This window comes from Neocloeon triangulifer, unplaced genomic scaffold, assembly GCF_031216515.1.
Source record: "Neocloeon triangulifer isolate White Clay Creek 2 clone unplaced genomic scaffold, ASM3121651v1 ptg000004l, whole genome shotgun sequence".
NCBI lineage: Eukaryota > Metazoa > Arthropoda > Insecta > Ephemeroptera > Baetidae > Neocloeon > Neocloeon triangulifer.
In genome coordinates, this window is record NW_026775547.1 from 2,168,609 (window position 1) to 2,185,932 (window position 17,324).

General features: G+C 33.7%; 2 protein-coding genes across 5 annotated transcripts in view; both read right to left on the bottom strand.

Annotated features, from left to right (window-relative positions):
- Positions 1 to 10,807, bottom strand: part of LOC132193563 (monocarboxylate transporter 10-like) — a 156,900-nt gene extending 146,093 nt beyond the window's left edge. Inside the window, exon 1 of the mRNA XM_059614312.1 lies at positions 10,244 to 10,807. Coding sequence (XP_059470295.1) covers positions 10,244 to 10,736 — 493 coding nt within the window. The 5' untranslated portion in view covers positions 10,737 to 10,807. The remainder of the gene's footprint in view (positions 1 to 10,243) is intronic.
- Positions 10,808 to 12,633: 1,826 nt separating this feature from the next.
- Positions 12,634 to 17,324, bottom strand: part of LOC132193339 (calcium uptake protein 1 homolog, mitochondrial-like) — a 29,444-nt gene continuing 24,753 nt past the window's right edge. For 3 of the 4 annotated variants that reach the window (XM_059613946.1, XM_059613949.1, XM_059613947.1), the window contains 6 exons: positions 14,978 to 15,138; positions 14,799 to 14,915; positions 14,622 to 14,746; positions 14,215 to 14,342; positions 14,009 to 14,098; positions 12,635 to 13,857 (listed from right to left, as the gene is read on the bottom strand). In XM_059613946.1, the coding sequence (XP_059469929.1) occupies positions 13,703 to 13,857; positions 14,009 to 14,098; positions 14,215 to 14,342; positions 14,622 to 14,746; positions 14,799 to 14,915; positions 14,978 to 15,138 (776 nt within the window). In that variant the 3' untranslated portion in view covers positions 12,635 to 13,702. Of the gene's footprint in view, positions 13,858 to 14,008; positions 14,099 to 14,214; positions 14,343 to 14,621; positions 14,747 to 14,798; positions 14,916 to 14,977; positions 15,139 to 17,324 lie in introns of all 4 variants that reach the window. The other variant, XM_059613948.1, reaches the window with a different exon arrangement.

Below are 17,324 nucleotides of genomic sequence, written 5' to 3' on the forward strand. Positions count from 1 at the left end.
TCGGGAAAATATCAGCATTCTATTAAGGAGCATTATTTTTTTAGATTTTTATGATATGTCTGGATATAAAGAAACCAATTTATGGATGAAAAGCTAATTATTTACAAAGATTTAGTTAAACAAAAACTTACTGACAGTGAAAACATTTTCAGATGGAAATATTTTTAAGACTTATAATATTTAAAAAAAAAAAAATTGCAAACTTATGCTAAATATAAATTTAATGCAGATTTTTTTTAATAAGTTAAATTGTGTCGAAGTTATTTGTATAAATTTCTATTGGCCCAGCGTAGAGAATGTTCCCAGTCAGACCAGTGTTAAGTTTTTTGGTGTATAGAGTTGTGTCAGATTGCGTTGATAAATGTATTTTCAATTTCACAATTTTTACATTTACAAATCCTTCAAATTGATGCCAATGGAAGATTAATTAAGAATTCATAATTTTAGTCCAGTTATATAAAAATATTTATTTTTGCAAGAAAAACTTTACACAAAGAAAAGATTTAAATGGTGCTTCATCTACTATGAATTAAAGCAAAATCAAATGAAAACTTGGTGATAAAGTTGAAAATGTTTCTCTTAAAATCAGAATTATCTTTAATTCGATAACTTTTCTAATTTACGCCAAATTGAATTTTTAACGTAAGAATAAATTAGAAAAAAAATCGCGTTTTTTTCTTAAGTTAATTGGCACTTTTGGTATTGATCTGTTTTTACTACGACGTAAGCCTTTCCTCGTTATAATTTCCGTTCACTGCTAACAATTTACACGACATTATTTTTAGCCTTTCCATAAACAAGCATTTGTATCATTTTCATTTGCGTCGCAAATTCAGCCTGTGGATGCGCTCGGCAAGCAAAACAAATGACTGTTTATCTTTGGCGCTCTCGTTCAACAGCCCGTTTTTCTAAGAAAAATCAAAGCCCGCGTCAGATCCCTTTTCCAAGCGCGTCAAGAGCAGCTCGAGCTTAGGTGGTTGATTCTTTGTAATCAAGTGGGTGCGTCGGTGGATGACCTGATTTCCTGCGATCCTTTGATGCTCCTTCGTCAGCTCAAAGTGTTGCTGTCATCCGCTGGAAAATTGATGCACAAGAAGTTGCGTGAACCGGCGTCGCTGTTTGTGCCTGGGAAATCGGCCGAAAATTAACCCGTTGGGTACAAGAAAGCAACAATTGTTTGATTAATTGTTGGCAGAGAGTGACAAGTCGTCGAGAGCCGCACATCACGGCTTTATTATCGTGGCGCACTCAAGGTGTTTTCTCCTTCACGGCGTCTTGTAATTTATGTATACGCGCGTGCATTATTTTCTCGTTTTATTTTCGTCGGACGACGAGAAGGCACCGCGGTAATTTATCATCTCCGCATTTCTGCGAGTATCACGCATACAAGATTGTTTTGAATTTTTTTCCACCACTGTCAAGCCAAAAAGTTCTTTTCAGCAGATTGAGGCGACAAGTTTGAGGTTCCTTGTGTTATTCGCGCACAGGTTTCAGAGAAGAAGGAATTGCCTGGATTTTGTCCGGTTTTTGATCTAACAACATGGAAATAAACATAATATATTAAAATTTGAGGATTTAATTTCTGACGATGAATATTTGCGAATATTTTCATTCTGATTCATGATTTCATGATTTGCTAGGAACAATTATTCTAGGAATATATGACACAAGTCTTTTATTGCGTTCTTGAAATATTTTTAGACATAGAAGTTTTCCTTTTTAATTCAAGAGTGAGTCTTCTTCATTGATAATGATTGTTAGTACTATCACGATGAAATGCTTCTGTTTATACAAGTAAATTAATAAAATTTTAGTATAGAATCTTCTTTGAAAACCATCTCCATTATTTCATTTAGTTGTTTATTTGTTCTATTGCTAAAATCATAAATCCAGCTTAAATTAAATTAAAAAAATATCCACAATTTTATTTAAAATTTAACTTGAAAAAAAGGACTCGCAGTGAAAGACTTTCTTTAGAATCTATCTAAAATGTTACTTAACTTTTGCAACTAAATGTTTTGTTTTGTTCCAGAATGGAGATTGAGAGAAACTTTAATTAAATTAAAGAAACGTGTGGGGTAGAGTAAATCGTGCCCCACTAAAATTAGAGTGCACACCACTTTAAAACACGCCTTGCTCAAACGATGGAAAACAGATTTCTTTAATATTAAATTAAATTTAAACCTTAAAAATTCATTTCCCTTGTGAGTTTATTTCAAACACTTTTAGCGAAGCATGTAGCTTTGTGCCAATTTTTTGCTACTTCAGCACAGAACGTTAAATTCTTGCGTTCAAAGAATGTTGATTCAAATTTCAGTCGCTCTGCCAATTTGATTTTCCGTTTGTAGCCAGTCGTGGTAAACAAGAGGATTACCACTTTGCGTGCGCACGCCTTCATTCGGTATTCCGTGAGAAGCTCAAGCCGCGTTTGTAGCTCAGCGTTTTAACACAGAAACTTTGCTAAGCGACCGCAAAGTTAAATTAGAGAAGACTGTCTTTATCTCAAGTTCGGAGCAATTTGCGGAAACCTAATGGGAATCTGATGCTCTTTTTGCACCGGCTCGTTTTATGTTATGTGTGCCATTCAAGGGGCTCGATAAATTTCGCCCTCCTTGAACGAAAGAGAGACAAAGTGAATGTAATCGCGTCAATCAATAAAAGAGAGCTAAGTAGGCGAGGGATGCAATAAATTTCTCTCCGGGGCTGCTCCATCAAATAAGGAAAGACGAAGAGGATCAAAATGCATTCGTTCTCGACTTGAAATTAATTGCCAGCAAATTCAATTAGCATCACTGCAGTCGAGAATAATTAGCAGAATTTATTTTCTGTCCAACTGCATTGTTCGCTTAATAAGGAGACACTTAATTTTTTGTTCCTCTATTGTAACAAGAGACATTATATTGATTCACATAAGAACAACTCGTCTTTGTTTGAGCAGGTTTATCGGCACAGAGATTAATCTTTAATTAATATTCAAGGCGGCGGCTTGAGCGCCGCAAACAGAGCAAGGCTTTAATTGCATCAATCAGAGACGCGAAGTCTGCTCGTGAGTTTTCATTAACTAAGTACATATTGCGTTTCTTACGTATTATGAAGAAGGTGGTGGAAGAGAAAGAAAAGTGAGGAAAATCCATATTTTTCAGATTTAGGATATATTATTTTTTTTTAAATAATTATTTAAATAAAAAGGTATAGTTTGAAAGTGTTTGCAAATTTTTCAGATATAATTAAATTACAATATTAATAAATATCGTGTTGAATGTAGAATGTATAGATTATTTTATAGTTTTTAAAAACGTTTAATTGTATATTTTAGCTAAAATAAAAAAATATATTGATGTCACCAATAGTGCACAAAATCTTACACAATTCTTGTCCATGCCGAATTTTTTACCACTATTTTTGTGTATAATAGTATATTTGATATCATTGTATTGAATGAAAGACAAGCCAAATGATATGCCAATAGATATGCCAAAACAGCTTTAGCTAAGCATGAACAATCTATAAATCACCTGTGATTTATTTATAAAAATATTTAAATAAGGTTTATATTAAAAAAAAAATAGCAATTTATTGAATATTTTATTTAACATTATAAAAGAATGCAACAATTTATTTGAAAATTTATATTTAAATGTAAAAATAAATCATAAAAAGAACTAAAAATTCTAATAAATTTCATAACAAAAAATATTTAAAAAAAAAAAAACTTTATAAATAAGTAACTCAAGTGTTCTTTTTTTATTATTTTTTATTAGAATTTGGCACCAAAACAATAAGAGGCCTTTTGTTTGGGTCTTTTTGTTACGGCAACGGTGATGGTTTCACGAGGCCAAATTGCCGCTTTTTCTGAAGGATAAAAGTTTACTTATTGACCAAGGTTCAGGTGCATGGGTTGATTAGATTTTTTCATGGGTCGTCAGGACCAAACTGTGGCTCTTTTACAGCTCATAAAAACGAAGCGCAGCTGGAGAAAAAAAACGCGAATTGGCTATTATGCCGCCGGTATATGCATACGAGTAGCGAAAAGAGCCGGCTCGGAAACTTGTTCTCGTTGCATTTGTCAGCGGGACGGTTTGTGAAAAAGAAGGCACAGAGTCGCTCTATCATTTGTCACGCACTTTGTTGATATACGCACGTGAGAAGAAGAAATCGTTGCCGAGTATAAAAAGAAGCAGAGGGCAAAGACTAGTTTTGCCGTCAGGGGTGGGTGAACGTCAGCGGGTTGATGGAGGCGATTTGCTCTGCGGGCAAATCCAACTTCGTCTTTCGTCGACGTGTATTTTTAATGGAAAAAGAGCAGACCTGCCTCTATTCTGTTAACATTGAGCGCAAAAATTAAATTTGGCCTTCCAACGGCGGCTTTTTGCGCGCCAGATCGATTTTGCAGCTGCTTGTTAAAAAAATTCAGCCTCTCTTTCGGTGGAAAAGTCGGAAAGTGGCGGCGCAAAAAATTCGTTCACTCAAGTTTCGAGTTGAGATTTTTCCCTCGTGACAAACAAAAGAAAACTTTTCACGCGCTGGTTGGTCCGCGGGCTGCGGCTTTTAATTAACATGAAATTAACTCGCTGGTGTCGTTATTGTTAGGTAAGCGTGAAATTAATGATTGCGCAGATACACACCCGTCGACCATTAGGACACGCACGGCGTCGTGTTTTTGGCTTTTGTGTCGACAACGTTTTGGCTCTGGCGAGGGCTTTGTTTGTGCTGAAAAAAATTAAGTCGCAGGGATGATTTTGTCACACAGTCTGAATTTATTGCGAACAAAGCTGGTGAATCTCAAAAAGAAACAAAACCACAAGCACAAACTAATTATAAAAAGTGTGTCTGCATAATGTGAATTCTAATTAGCTAAAATTAGCAAGGCATTAGATAAATGTGAAAAATAAACATACATTGTGTGTAATTTTTGTCGGCGTTGAAATGAAGTTTGGCTTTTTCTCAAACCACGCACTTTAAAGTTTATTATAACAATACGCAAAATTTCTTTTGTTTTTATTATTAAAATTGCAACTTTAAATACAAATTTTGCTAATTCAATTGATTTCTTTTATATATTTGATATGTGAGCCATTTTACAAAGAAGTATTTTAATTTGCGTTTTGTTTGAAATAAATTTGTTAAATTTTTAAATAATGATCTCAGATTGCACACATTTTGTTGATTTTTTTTTCCTGAGTAACCAAAAAAATTTGATTATGAGTTCCAAAAAAGTATAACTTGTTTGAGGTGTCTGTTAAGATAGATTTTTAGAAGTATCTAATAATTATTTTAATTTATTCTTAAAAAAATTATCAATTTCATATTACTTATTCTGCAGCTTTTTTTACAAAAAATCCAATTAAAAATTTACTATTTTAATTTAAAAAAAGAAACTGCCCTTATTCGAACAATCTAGCAAGTTATACGATGAAAGAAAATGGGAGTTTGTTTGAATTGTGGCTGACACGGCCACTTTTAGGAATGCCACCTAAGAATATTGAGTTAACAAACACGTCACAGACTAAACAGCGACTCCCCCAAGTGAGGATCAGGAGCGCATGAACAGCTAGAAGGTATTATCGTGTAGACACGAACGAGTAGCGCGGGACCAGCGCCAACCGATTCACAATCGAGATGAAAATGCACACTGACACCACATTTTTATTGTTCCATACAAAAATGAACTTTAAGAGACAAACAAAGCATGAAAGAGGATTGCAACTAATTAGCATAATTAATAAGTTTTCACTGATAAGTGTTCATAATTTGCAAAAAAAATAACCAAAACAATAAATTATCAAATTAATTTAATAACATTTAATAAAAGACTGTGTTCTATCATTGAAAATTATAAAATTAAATTAAAAAAAAAATAATAATAATAATGAATAGCTGATTGAAAGTGAATGAAGTCTTTTCAAAGATATATGACAGAGGAGGGAAACCGTTTTAGGATGCCATATTTTTATTTATCTTTTTAAAATCACTGATTGTAAAATATATCATTTAATAAAATTGTAAAATTTATTAACATTAATTGAGATGGCAATTTTTTTAAAGCTTATCCATTTTATGTGCGTTTTGGATGTTGGAAAGAAAATAAATTATGCGTGAAATGTTATTAATAAACCATTCATCCAACCCCAAACTTGGCGCCGTTTGTGTTTCATCAAGTACGTCAAAATAAAGCAAATCTCGCTAATCGCACACGACTCGCTGAAATAATTATATACTAACGTAAACTTTGGGGAGAACTTGCCGCACAAACTTCCGACGAAACTGACAAGGTGCTTTATAATGCACAAAGCAAGTTTCTCTCTTTCCCTCCCACACACGACTCTGAGAACCAAATCTCGATCATTAAATCAAAGCCAAATGCAAATCAAAAGTTCCGGATGCATTCCGATTGTAATAAAAGCCATTCTCTAGCGGGTAATATCATTCAGTCACCCTCTCGCTCGATATGATGAAATGAGCCGCGACAAGTTTTATTAAAAGCGGGTGGAAAAATAGGTATTCAGAGTGCAGCACCGCGGGCGATCAAAATGCAAAAAAGGCGACGAGTCAACTTGATGGATTCTTTCGCCAACGGGGGCGAGAGAAAGAATTTTCTAATTTTTTGAGCGCATCGCTCCGGAAGTTTGCACGCGAGGAGGGATCGAGAGATGCATCTTTACTGCGAGCACCGCAAAGTACTGAGCCACTGGCTGCTTTTTTAAGGATATTATGGTATGCAATATATGCATGGCAAGATGAAGACGGGGGGTTTAAAACGAAAGAGAGAGAAAATTGGTAAAAACAAAGAAAAATCGTGAAAATTTTGACAATCGTTGGAAGTTATTTTGTGAAGATATTTTAAATTATTTTTCTCAATTATTGTATATTGCACAAAAAATGTGTGATAAAGGTAAAATTTATTAATAAAAAATAATATTCAATTCAAAGGTTATATATCGTTTAATTTCTATTAAAATTATCTTTTTATGTTTAGTTCGTTTATATTTTTTCTATCATTACAAATTTGATTATGTACATATTTGTCTTGGTTCTGTGCGGTGATAGCGAATCTCCAAACAAATGAATATAAATTTCATTGTTTCTACAATTTAGTAAAGTTCAAAACAAGAAGTCGAATCAAATATTTGGCAGATGCGTAAATTTCCACGCAACTTGTTCTGTACTTAAAAGGAAACGAGCTAATTTTATTAGGAGAATATAACCCGGAAAAGGCTTTGTGTAAAATTCCTATATTACCAAAAGAAAGATGAATTAAAAAATTCTGCGCCAACAACGAATTTCTCTTTGACTTTCAAGCACATAGCGATCTTATTTTACAAATTAAATTATAATTGAAATTCTTGGGGAGACACTCTAGATCGTTCTCTCTTCCCCTATAGCTTGAAAATAATCTAAAATTACATAACATTTCCCTTATATCTGATGGGTCTGTTAGTAAAAAGTACGGCATTATTTTTTCCTAATTCCATAAGCGCGTCTTTCTTTATTGGCGAATTTTCGAGGGAACGAACCGTGGTGCTGTTTCTCGGCTTATTTTCGTATATAGCGATATTCAAAAGCGATAAGCGTTTCTGTAGAAAGTAAAATTACTGCGAGACGACGTAGCCCGTCTCGTCTCTTCCACGATAAGCACGGCCGTAAACGTTGAATTGCAGAACAGACGAGATGGCTTCTTTAGAGTGTGCCTGAAACGAGCCAGTCTCACTTTGAGCCCAGCCAGACCCAATTTTAATTTTTGGCAAAAAAAAAATAATAATTCGTAATCCACCTGAATGTTGCAAGAAGTACGGTATTGGAAAATGATTGAGGAGATTGTCTGCGGCACACTCTCTTTCGATTTGCAACTCTGACGCGAGTGTGAACTGATTTATGTGTGCATTTTTCTTGGCAGCTACACTCGCTTTTGATAAATAACAACCGACATGTGTGTTTCTCATTTGAATCAAACTGAATCAAGCCAGGTTATGTGATGTTCAAGAAAGTATCCGGCTACGTTACGTTTAATTAATTTATGAATGTTACATTTTTTAATCATGAAAATTGAGCTGGATTACCCAGGCGAAAAAAAAATAAAAAATGATGAAATTAAAATCATTTTTATTCTGATATTTATAAAAGGACCAGTGGTCCTAATTTCAAATGTTTTTTTTTCTATTACCGGTTGGTTTTTTTAAAGTTTTCAATTATAATTTATAAAATTATTTTAACTTCATCATTTTAATTAAAAAATAATTTTTTCCCAATAACAATGGAGCTTTAGGAATTATTTTGTCAATCTGATTCTAAACATGTGTACAAACGATTTTTTACATTTTTTTAGAAGACAAAAAATGTCATTATTTAGGATTTTTGTTTTTTTTTTTCAACAGATTTTTCGCTATTTTTTTTTATATTTTACTTGTTTTTTAATTTTGTGGTAGAATTTCACTATAGAATTTCAATATTTATTTTATTTTCATCCTAGAGGATAATAATTTAAATTTAAGTAAAATATATCAGAACGAAAAATATGATAGAAGGATTATTAACACATTCACGCTTTCAACTAATTGTAAGAATCAATGGAGCTCTCTGTTCTGTATTTCTTAATTTTCCCTTCTCTATATAAATTTCCGCGAATCCAAGAGAAAGGACTCGCGAAGTCACGGCGAGCAGGGTGGATCTGCATGTTTAATGCAAATTCTCCGTGCCGCTCTTGCACCAGAAGACCACACTAGCAATTGCGTGCTGACGTGATTTGCGCGACGCCTCCGGAATACCAATTATTTATTACCCGCGACCGACCTTCCCTGCTCCTGGCCGATTTTTACGCTCCAACTTATTGTTTACGTTGTGTGCAATATTATGCGACGCACACCTCGCGCTCGTTACGCTCGAATTATTGCTTTCGCGGCGCTGCTTTTTTATATATACGACGTGCTTTTAAATATAAACGCGTTTTGAATTGTAGTTTCGATCTTTCTGGCGCCAGGAAGTACGGGTTTCCCTTATGGATGCTCTAAAAACGTGCTGGATTTTTTTTTGTCGTTTGAAAATTGTCGCATAACTCAACTCGATTCAGAGTTAATTTATTCCTCCATAGTATTCTAATATTTCAAATTGTACTCGATTTAATAAATCATTTTCACTTATTATAAATTTTGCCGCACCTTTATGTCCTTTATACTTCGTAGCCGCTTCTGTAAATCAATTTAAGAATAATAATTGTTTTTAAATATTTAAATAACCTAAATTGACAACACCAATGCCTTAATTATATGCATGTCCTTATTCCCCATTTCTTTTGTTTTTGTATGACAGTGAACTTGATAAAGTAAATTCCTTTTTGTTTTAGCATTTAATTAATTATTATATCTAGGATATTTAGAATGAACTTTTTAGATGATTGACTCCAAATAAATATATTTTTTATTAATTTCACTGAAAAATTTTTTACCTCATAAGGAACAACTAAAATCTTGGATTTATTAATTCCATTATTATTAATTTTTAATATAAAATTTAAATATTCAATTTAGGTGTCTCTCTTTACTAATAATATAGCTGCGCACAAAAACTTCTTATTTTCACATGTATGTTGCGTTTTTATCCAGAAAGAGAGAAGAATTTTTTCAAACATTATTTTGTTTATTTTGCAAAGGTATGCAAAGAACGCGCAGGGGAGCTTCTTTCAGCAACCAAAAAGCATCGCAGCATCAAATTGAATTGGATTGTCTGCTTCAGCCTTGGCTAAATTTAGCGTTTTGCAGAGCACGAATTCCATTCCATTCCAAAACATTCTTTTAGGATGACGCGTTTTGGTATTTCATTCATATTTTAGTACGTTTTTTTCTGCGAATTTCTTTCGGCATCTCGGACTGTTCGAGACGAACTATAGAATTCACGGACTTTTACCAAAAACTTGTTCACAAATGTTCGTCAAAACTCTCATTTGCAGTATTTGTGTTTAAATTTTTTTAATATTATATAAATTTCAAGTCCAAGACTTTTTAAAGAAAATATTTACATACATTTGCGTACATTGAATGAAAGTCTTTTTTTCCTTGCAAATTAATTATTTTCAATAAATGATGCAATTATAAAAGTAAAATAAAATAATTATTCCAAAAATTTCAAAATTAATCACTCGCTGAAAAAGACACGCTTGAGATTCTTATCTTGAAACGAATTCACCTAGTAAATTAAAAATTGAGCCATAAAACCCTAATAGTAGATAAATATTTAAAAAATTTGTACTCACCAATATCTCCTGCACTGTGAATGCCAAACTTGCTCTCGGCGGGTGAGATGAGGTGTCCGAAGCTGAGCTGCAGCCCCTGTCCGAGAACACTGACCAGCACCGAGCACGTGACGATCACGTAGCCCCAGCCGCCCTCAGGGTAGTAGTGTCTGTAGAGGGTTGCCGACTTTCGGGGGTCGCACACCACCAGCGCCGGCACATCATGTTCGCACCGCGTGTTTTTCCCCTCGGGAGGTTTTTCAGAAAAGAACTTTCTGTCCTCGGAACAACACGAAACGAGCAGGTCAGGACGCCGAGGAGTGTCCAAGGATATTTCTACTACATCAGTCTTCTCCTCTGACACCTTTGGTTTGACGGAGTCATTGACAACGCCCGGCAACTCAGCGTACGAGTAGTGGATGACCTGTTGCTGGCCGGTGTCCAGCTCGTCCTCCAGGCTGGACACGACCGGCCACGTACGGCTGCGCAGCAGTTTGACGCTCGGACGCGTCATGTGTCGGGCATGTCCATCCGCGAGTAGTTCTTTCCCGGCACTCGCCCGGCGGAATACTGACTTGGTCCGTGTCAAGCGCGTACGCCGGCGATCGGCCACCCGCCGCAGAGTCTGCGCTCGCGACTCGCGCACGCCGCCACACTGCTGCTCAAGAATGCGTGCTTTTTTTCATTCTCACTCTCGGGAATTTAATCATTCTTGAGATGCAAACTTGAATATATAAAAATGGACATCAAACAGCAAGGAAGATTTTTTGAACCTTGAAAAATATTATAGAGCTAGGTACAAAAATAATGAACTTTTTCAATATAAAATTTGTAAAATCTGTCAATTTTTATTATCAGAAGGTAGTTGAAATATTTAATCTGTCTCTAAATTTTGTCTCTTTTTACTTAGAAACTCATTTAAAAAAATTTCACGCCTTTTTTCAATACAAATATTTTTCTAAAAAAAATAGTTATCCTGAAATGGGAATTAAATATCATACTTTTTTATATATTCTGATTTCATTACGACTAGAACAAAGAGATATTCTTCTTATTAGAAATAAAATAAAATATAAAATGCGATGCTCAGATGCATTCTGGTGTGTTAATTTTTCATTATAATTTTTTTAACCGTTCAGTATGTAAACTAAAAAAGTTAAATAATATTCTATGAATCATTGACGAGTTTATAAATTACATACTGCAGCTGTGCAGCAGAAGATTTGTAGCAATTTAATAATACTGATTTCTATGCGGAAATTGTATGTTTGTAATATTAGTAAAAAATCATAAACAACATAAGTAAACGATTTGTTAATTTATTTTTACATTTAAATAATAACAATAAATACTTTTTATTAAATAGTGTTATAATACAATATAATAACATAATTATATTTTTATTAATTCCAACAATAATATTTTGTTTTTTGATTTAATCAAATTAAATTATTTATAATATAAAATAGTTTTGCTTCATGGTTTTGCTATTATATAGCATTAATAAACTTGTGATTTAAAAAATTTTTAATAAATAATAATTTTAACTTCAACGAAGTTGGAATCAAATTATACCAAGTATACATTCCTAAACTTTTTTCTTGTTTCCTCAAAATGTGGTGATATTTCATATATTTGATTTATGAGAAATTAATTTTGAATTACTGGAATATGTTTTTTTTTTATAATTCTGCAAAAATAAAATAGTAAAAGGTAATACACCTAGACCTTCTTTAAAAAAATCTATGTTATTCTGTTATGTGTTGTATTTAAAATTGAAGGCCACTATTGTGAAATTTAAGATTTAGCTTATGTACATACTTCTCCACTCGTTAAACCGCGTATTACGTTCATCTATGCGCGTCACAAAAGTTAAAATTGCTGGCATTAGTGGCATTAAATGTGTAATGAGAGGCAGAGCGTTTATTAGATGGGATGATCACACTTTTGCACTTGTCTCTAATTAAACGCAGGCTTTCAAATAGTAAAAGCGTAATTTCAAATGTCATTTTATTCCCTTCGCATTTAAAGTTCTTTGAGAATAATTACCAAGAAGCCCACACGGCCTAACACATTTCCACAGCGGTCCCCACGTCTGCCGACAGTAAAAGTTTCAGTAATAATATTCCGGAAAAGGAAAAGCCCAACAAAATTAATGATTGCAGATTAAAATAAATCTCCGCCAAAATAATAATAAACATTAAAAGAAAGTGACATACTAAAGATTTATAGTAGCACATTTTCTATTATGGTCTGTGCCACTGAGTCTTCAAAGTGTGTCAATATGCAAGATGATGTGCCTGTAAAAAAAATTCAAGTTTATTTTATTTATTTATTTTCATATGATTTTATTTATGTTTTGCGCAGCAACATAGCATTTCAGACTTACTTCTTGCAAATGCTCACAATCACAATGCATAAATTTTCCTTAGAAGCAAAAAGGGAAAACTTCTTGAACTTGGTGAAGTTGTTTAATATTCATGAAAAATCGTAAATAAAGGAAGGGGAGACAAAAGACAGCAGAAAACATTCTTGCTATAAAAAATGCCGTTCTCATTGCTTTTTCAGTTTTTTTATAGACTCTGGGAAATTAATTTCCATGTTTGAGCAGAACAGGCTTGAAAAAATGCGCACATTGCAAAAGACAGTTTTATTCCCAGTAGAATTTTTATTTCTTTTGCCAGACACCAAAAATTTAAATAAAAAGATTGGTAAATTTGCAGTTTCTCTGAAATAACTTTATTTAAACTCATTTTCAAAATTATTTAATCAATCGACATGCAGAATTAAATTATTACAGCAATCACAGTCTCAGTGGTTCATTGTTAAGAGGAAAATAATAAATAAGTACGAAAGATGAAAGAAGTTTAAGGACAGTTTTCTGCACAAATAAATATTACAAAAATTTGTGATTGCATATATTTGAAGTAAAAAAAAAAAATAAGTACAGCTGGTTAACTAGATTTGTTAGATTGTGCAATCAACAGAAAATTACATACACTCTTAAAATTAAAATTAATCAATATTTTTAATCAATATAATGAAACTCTATTACCCCTTAAAAAGACAATCCAAAAGGTGCTGACAGTATAAAAATTTTAAATTTTAACTGGTGCATATTTTGAGTGAATAGTAACAATGATTTTTCTGCGTACAATGGCTTATCTCGAATTAGCACCCAAATTTACAGACAATTGCAGCGGATAAGCATTTGAATCTCATTCTTTTCCAGAGCTTCTTTCGCTCGATGCTACAAAATGCAAAAACATCACTTCTTCTTCTGTTTTGATTATAAACTGCAACAATTGAGGATTTCTCAACAACAGGGATATATTTGTATTATTTAACAAGCTCACTGCTTGATTTATAAGTAATCCAAGGGATAAAGCCTTTGTTTCAATATATAATAATCATCAAGGTGCAAAATTTAATGCTCTCCGAAGCAGAGATTACAGTTAGCAATGGGTTTGGCACACAAGTTTAAATATCAAGAAGGGCCGGCTTGGTCTCCCGGGCGCACTTCAAAACTGAATGGATCAGCTTGACAAAGCCGGTGTCCTTGGGCTTCTCCAGACCGCGCAGCAGACGGTTCTTCATGACAGCCACAAACTCTCGGTTGCTCAGCTCTCCATCCACTGCAAGTGACACATGTCAGAAATTAGGTTATTATTTGGTAGGTGCTACAAAATTTGTGATTCACAGCATGAATCTGACGTGAGAGTTCTGAAGTAATCCACAAAATATAAATTTAAAGTTCAATGCATGTTAAAAGAAAAATATTCTTACAGTCCTCGTCAAAAATTGTGAAGACGACATCAATGACGTGATCGGTGAGCTCAACGTGGGCCACTGTTTTGGCAACATGCTTCAGAGTTACTGGAAACAATAAACAAAATTTAATGATTTTTGTTAAATAAAAAATAATAATTGCAGGATTAATTATCAAAAGATTTTGATTGATTGGTGTGTGTAATTTACATTAATTTAATTACTTTGATCAATCGAAGCTCCAGCAATGTGATAGAAAGTGAGCGCAGTATCCACGTCATTGATGTTGTTGAGGAAATGGAAAAACTTCAGATAATCCTCTTTGCTGATGCCAACATTGCTGTCCCTGAATCTGAAATAATATTAAATTTTCAAAAGTCTTGTAATTAAAAATTCAAACATTTTTTACTTTACAAGCAGGTTGTAGGATCAATTCAAAGCATAATAATTTTGCATTTTATCAATTACACATCATACAAATTAAATTTGCTTTAAAAATAATCAAATTTATTAAAGATGACAAATTTGTTAATCAGTAGCTCTTTTTCTTTAAAATTGACCACGTGAGTTGCAGTTTTTAATATTTCTTCATGAGAAAATAATAATTCAAAAATGATTCTCTTTAAATTACCTCTTCTTTACTCTTTTGATCATTCGAGTCTTCTTCTTTTGCGGATATCCAGCATACGCCAGCAAGAGCTCTGTGAAATCTGCCTCCGATATATTGCCATTTTCACCAGGACCCTTTCTCTGGAACTATAAATTTTAAAGATTTATCAAGTCCGAGGGTAAATTTGAACAAACTTGCCTCCAAGCTGAGAATTTCTCTCTGCAGCTGGTGCTGGAAATCCAAAAACTTCTCAATTGTCAACTTCTTTTCCAAGTTGGGCCCAAAGAAATATGTGGTTAGAGCAGAGTTGACGCCCTGGAAAATTAGGCCAACTTTATTAGCAAAATTTTGGTTCTAGGTCACATTGTAAACTTCACCTTGAAGGTGTTTCCTGTGTTGGCGTGATCTCGGTGTCGGGATCCGATGCTCGTCTGCTGCCTGATGAGGGTGGCCACTTTTTCAAACTCCTCCGAGTCCACGTCTCCGTCTCCATTCAAATCAAACATGCGGAAAGCGATTTCAAAGTGACGTCTGGAGGCTGCAAAAAGAAAACAAGAGGATCAAATAATTGCCTACAACTTTCAATATGATTCAAGTCTGTCTGATGAGACTTTAATTAGATTTGAGATAAAATCAGCATTTCTCCGCACTTTTGAAGTGAGCATTAAAATCTAAAATCTGCTATTTGTGTGACAAAGGTTGAAAAGAGAAGGAGGTACGTGGAGCGCGAAGTGAGAAATTGCCAAGTGTGTCATAATGATAACTCGGTGATCGCGTAACCAAAAAAGCGACACATGTTCGTGTCAGCAGGCGTAATATATTATATTGTGTTTCTAGTGCGGAGACAATGCAGCCTGGCGAGAATAATGGCTGTGCGCTGCATTCCGCCGCGACAGGACAGCAACTAATAATGGAGCCGATTGTTCTGGGATCGTTCGAGAGACCCTCGGGTCAGCTTTCCTATGTAAGGAAATGTTTCTAGATGTAGCAGTCAGGAAAACACACTAGGAAGTTTTTTAATAGCAACAGGAAGAAGAAAAATACAAAACTTTTAAAATAGATAAGTTTTTTTATAAGACTAATAAAATCCAAAATAAAGACTTTCATCGATGTTTTTTTTTTTGTAAATTGAAGTTTAAGGAAGAAAATTCTAGAATATATAATGATTCAAAAAACCTCATCGAGGAAAAGCCAGGTTTAAAATTTGCAACTTGTCATACTTATACAGTAGTTAATTTTATCAAACTAAGGAAAGTTTTGATTATCTTTTATTCACTTTTTAAAAAATTTTGAAGAATAAATTTTGAAAATTTTCTTCCACTGTCATAGCGAAATTGGAATAAAGAAAAGAAACGCAAAGAGAAATTTATTGTTGATTGGTTTTTCCTCTTTTCTTCCTTTTTCATTCAATAAATTCAAAGTAGTCATTTTCCTCTTTCTTTTACATCCTCGATTTTCAACTTTCCTCCTTCGTGCTCCAGGCCCAGCTGAGCAACGTGGGCTCTTTTCTTTTATTGACAAGGGACGCGGTGAGCGAAAGACCGTTGGATCATCAGCGGCAGGAAGAAGTGCAAGTCTTGCGCCGTGTTTGCCAAATAACAATCGTGCCCATCACCGAAGCTCCACTGAAATAAGCGGCCACGGTGATGGGCGTGCTTTTTAGAGGCGAAATGCTGAGCCTGGCTTTGAAAGGAAAATGGAAATTGGGCGGCGGAACGGAGCGAGAGATGAAGATGAACCTTTCTCCGGCGGTGGCAAAACCTTTTTGCTTTTTCTGTGCCTCTAAACTAGAAAAAAAAACATACACGCGGCTGTCTAAATTAGGATGATTTTTTATTTATTTCAGGTTTACTTTGATTAATATTGAGTTCAGAAAAAAATTAATTCTCCAACGAAAATTTGAATTAATTTGAAACTGTTTTAAATTGAAATTTATATTTTAATCCCTATAAAACCGATTTATTTATTTAATTAATTTTTTTCTTAGAAGTTTTTGATAACTTACACAGAATTGGTGCCGGAAATTTCCCCGTTTGGTCAAAGAAAATCCACCAAGACTAATATTGATTTTGGTGATGACTTTTTCCACTTTTACTTGCAAACACAAGCAGATGAGGTTTCCTATCCCGTTCACTCTTCACTCAGAGCAAAACGATGAGTTTGTGAACCTCGCAAATTTCAACAGAGAGCAAACAACGTCAATTTCGTCCGCCAATGTTATCCGGCTTGATCGTGCATATTAATTTGCCTTGCAAATTTAAAAAGAGTGCTTGGAAACCATATCAAAAGCGGTCGAATTCGTGGGAATGGTAAAGTGAATGTTTTTGTTTGCATTTGTTGATTGGTAATTTGATAATAGGAGTGTTGAAATTTTTTGAAATGGTTTAAATATTTGCATAAAAAACTTGTTGCCTAACTTGAGGGTTGTTGTTTATTTGTCAAATCCTTACAACAACAAAAAAACACATTTTGAAAAATAATAAAAAATTCTTAAAAAGCATGACAGAATAAAAAATGTTGGAATCATAAAGCAAAAAGTAAGCATACTTTGAGCGTTTGGAGTTTGGGCATAAAAAGTGAGCAAATATTAAAAACCAAATATTTCAACAGTATAAATTTTCTTGATAATAAAAATGTCTATAGCCTAAAGTCGCTGCAATTTTTCCTTCAATCAGCATGATAAAAAAAATGCCAAGCGACGAAATGACATTTTTATATCATATC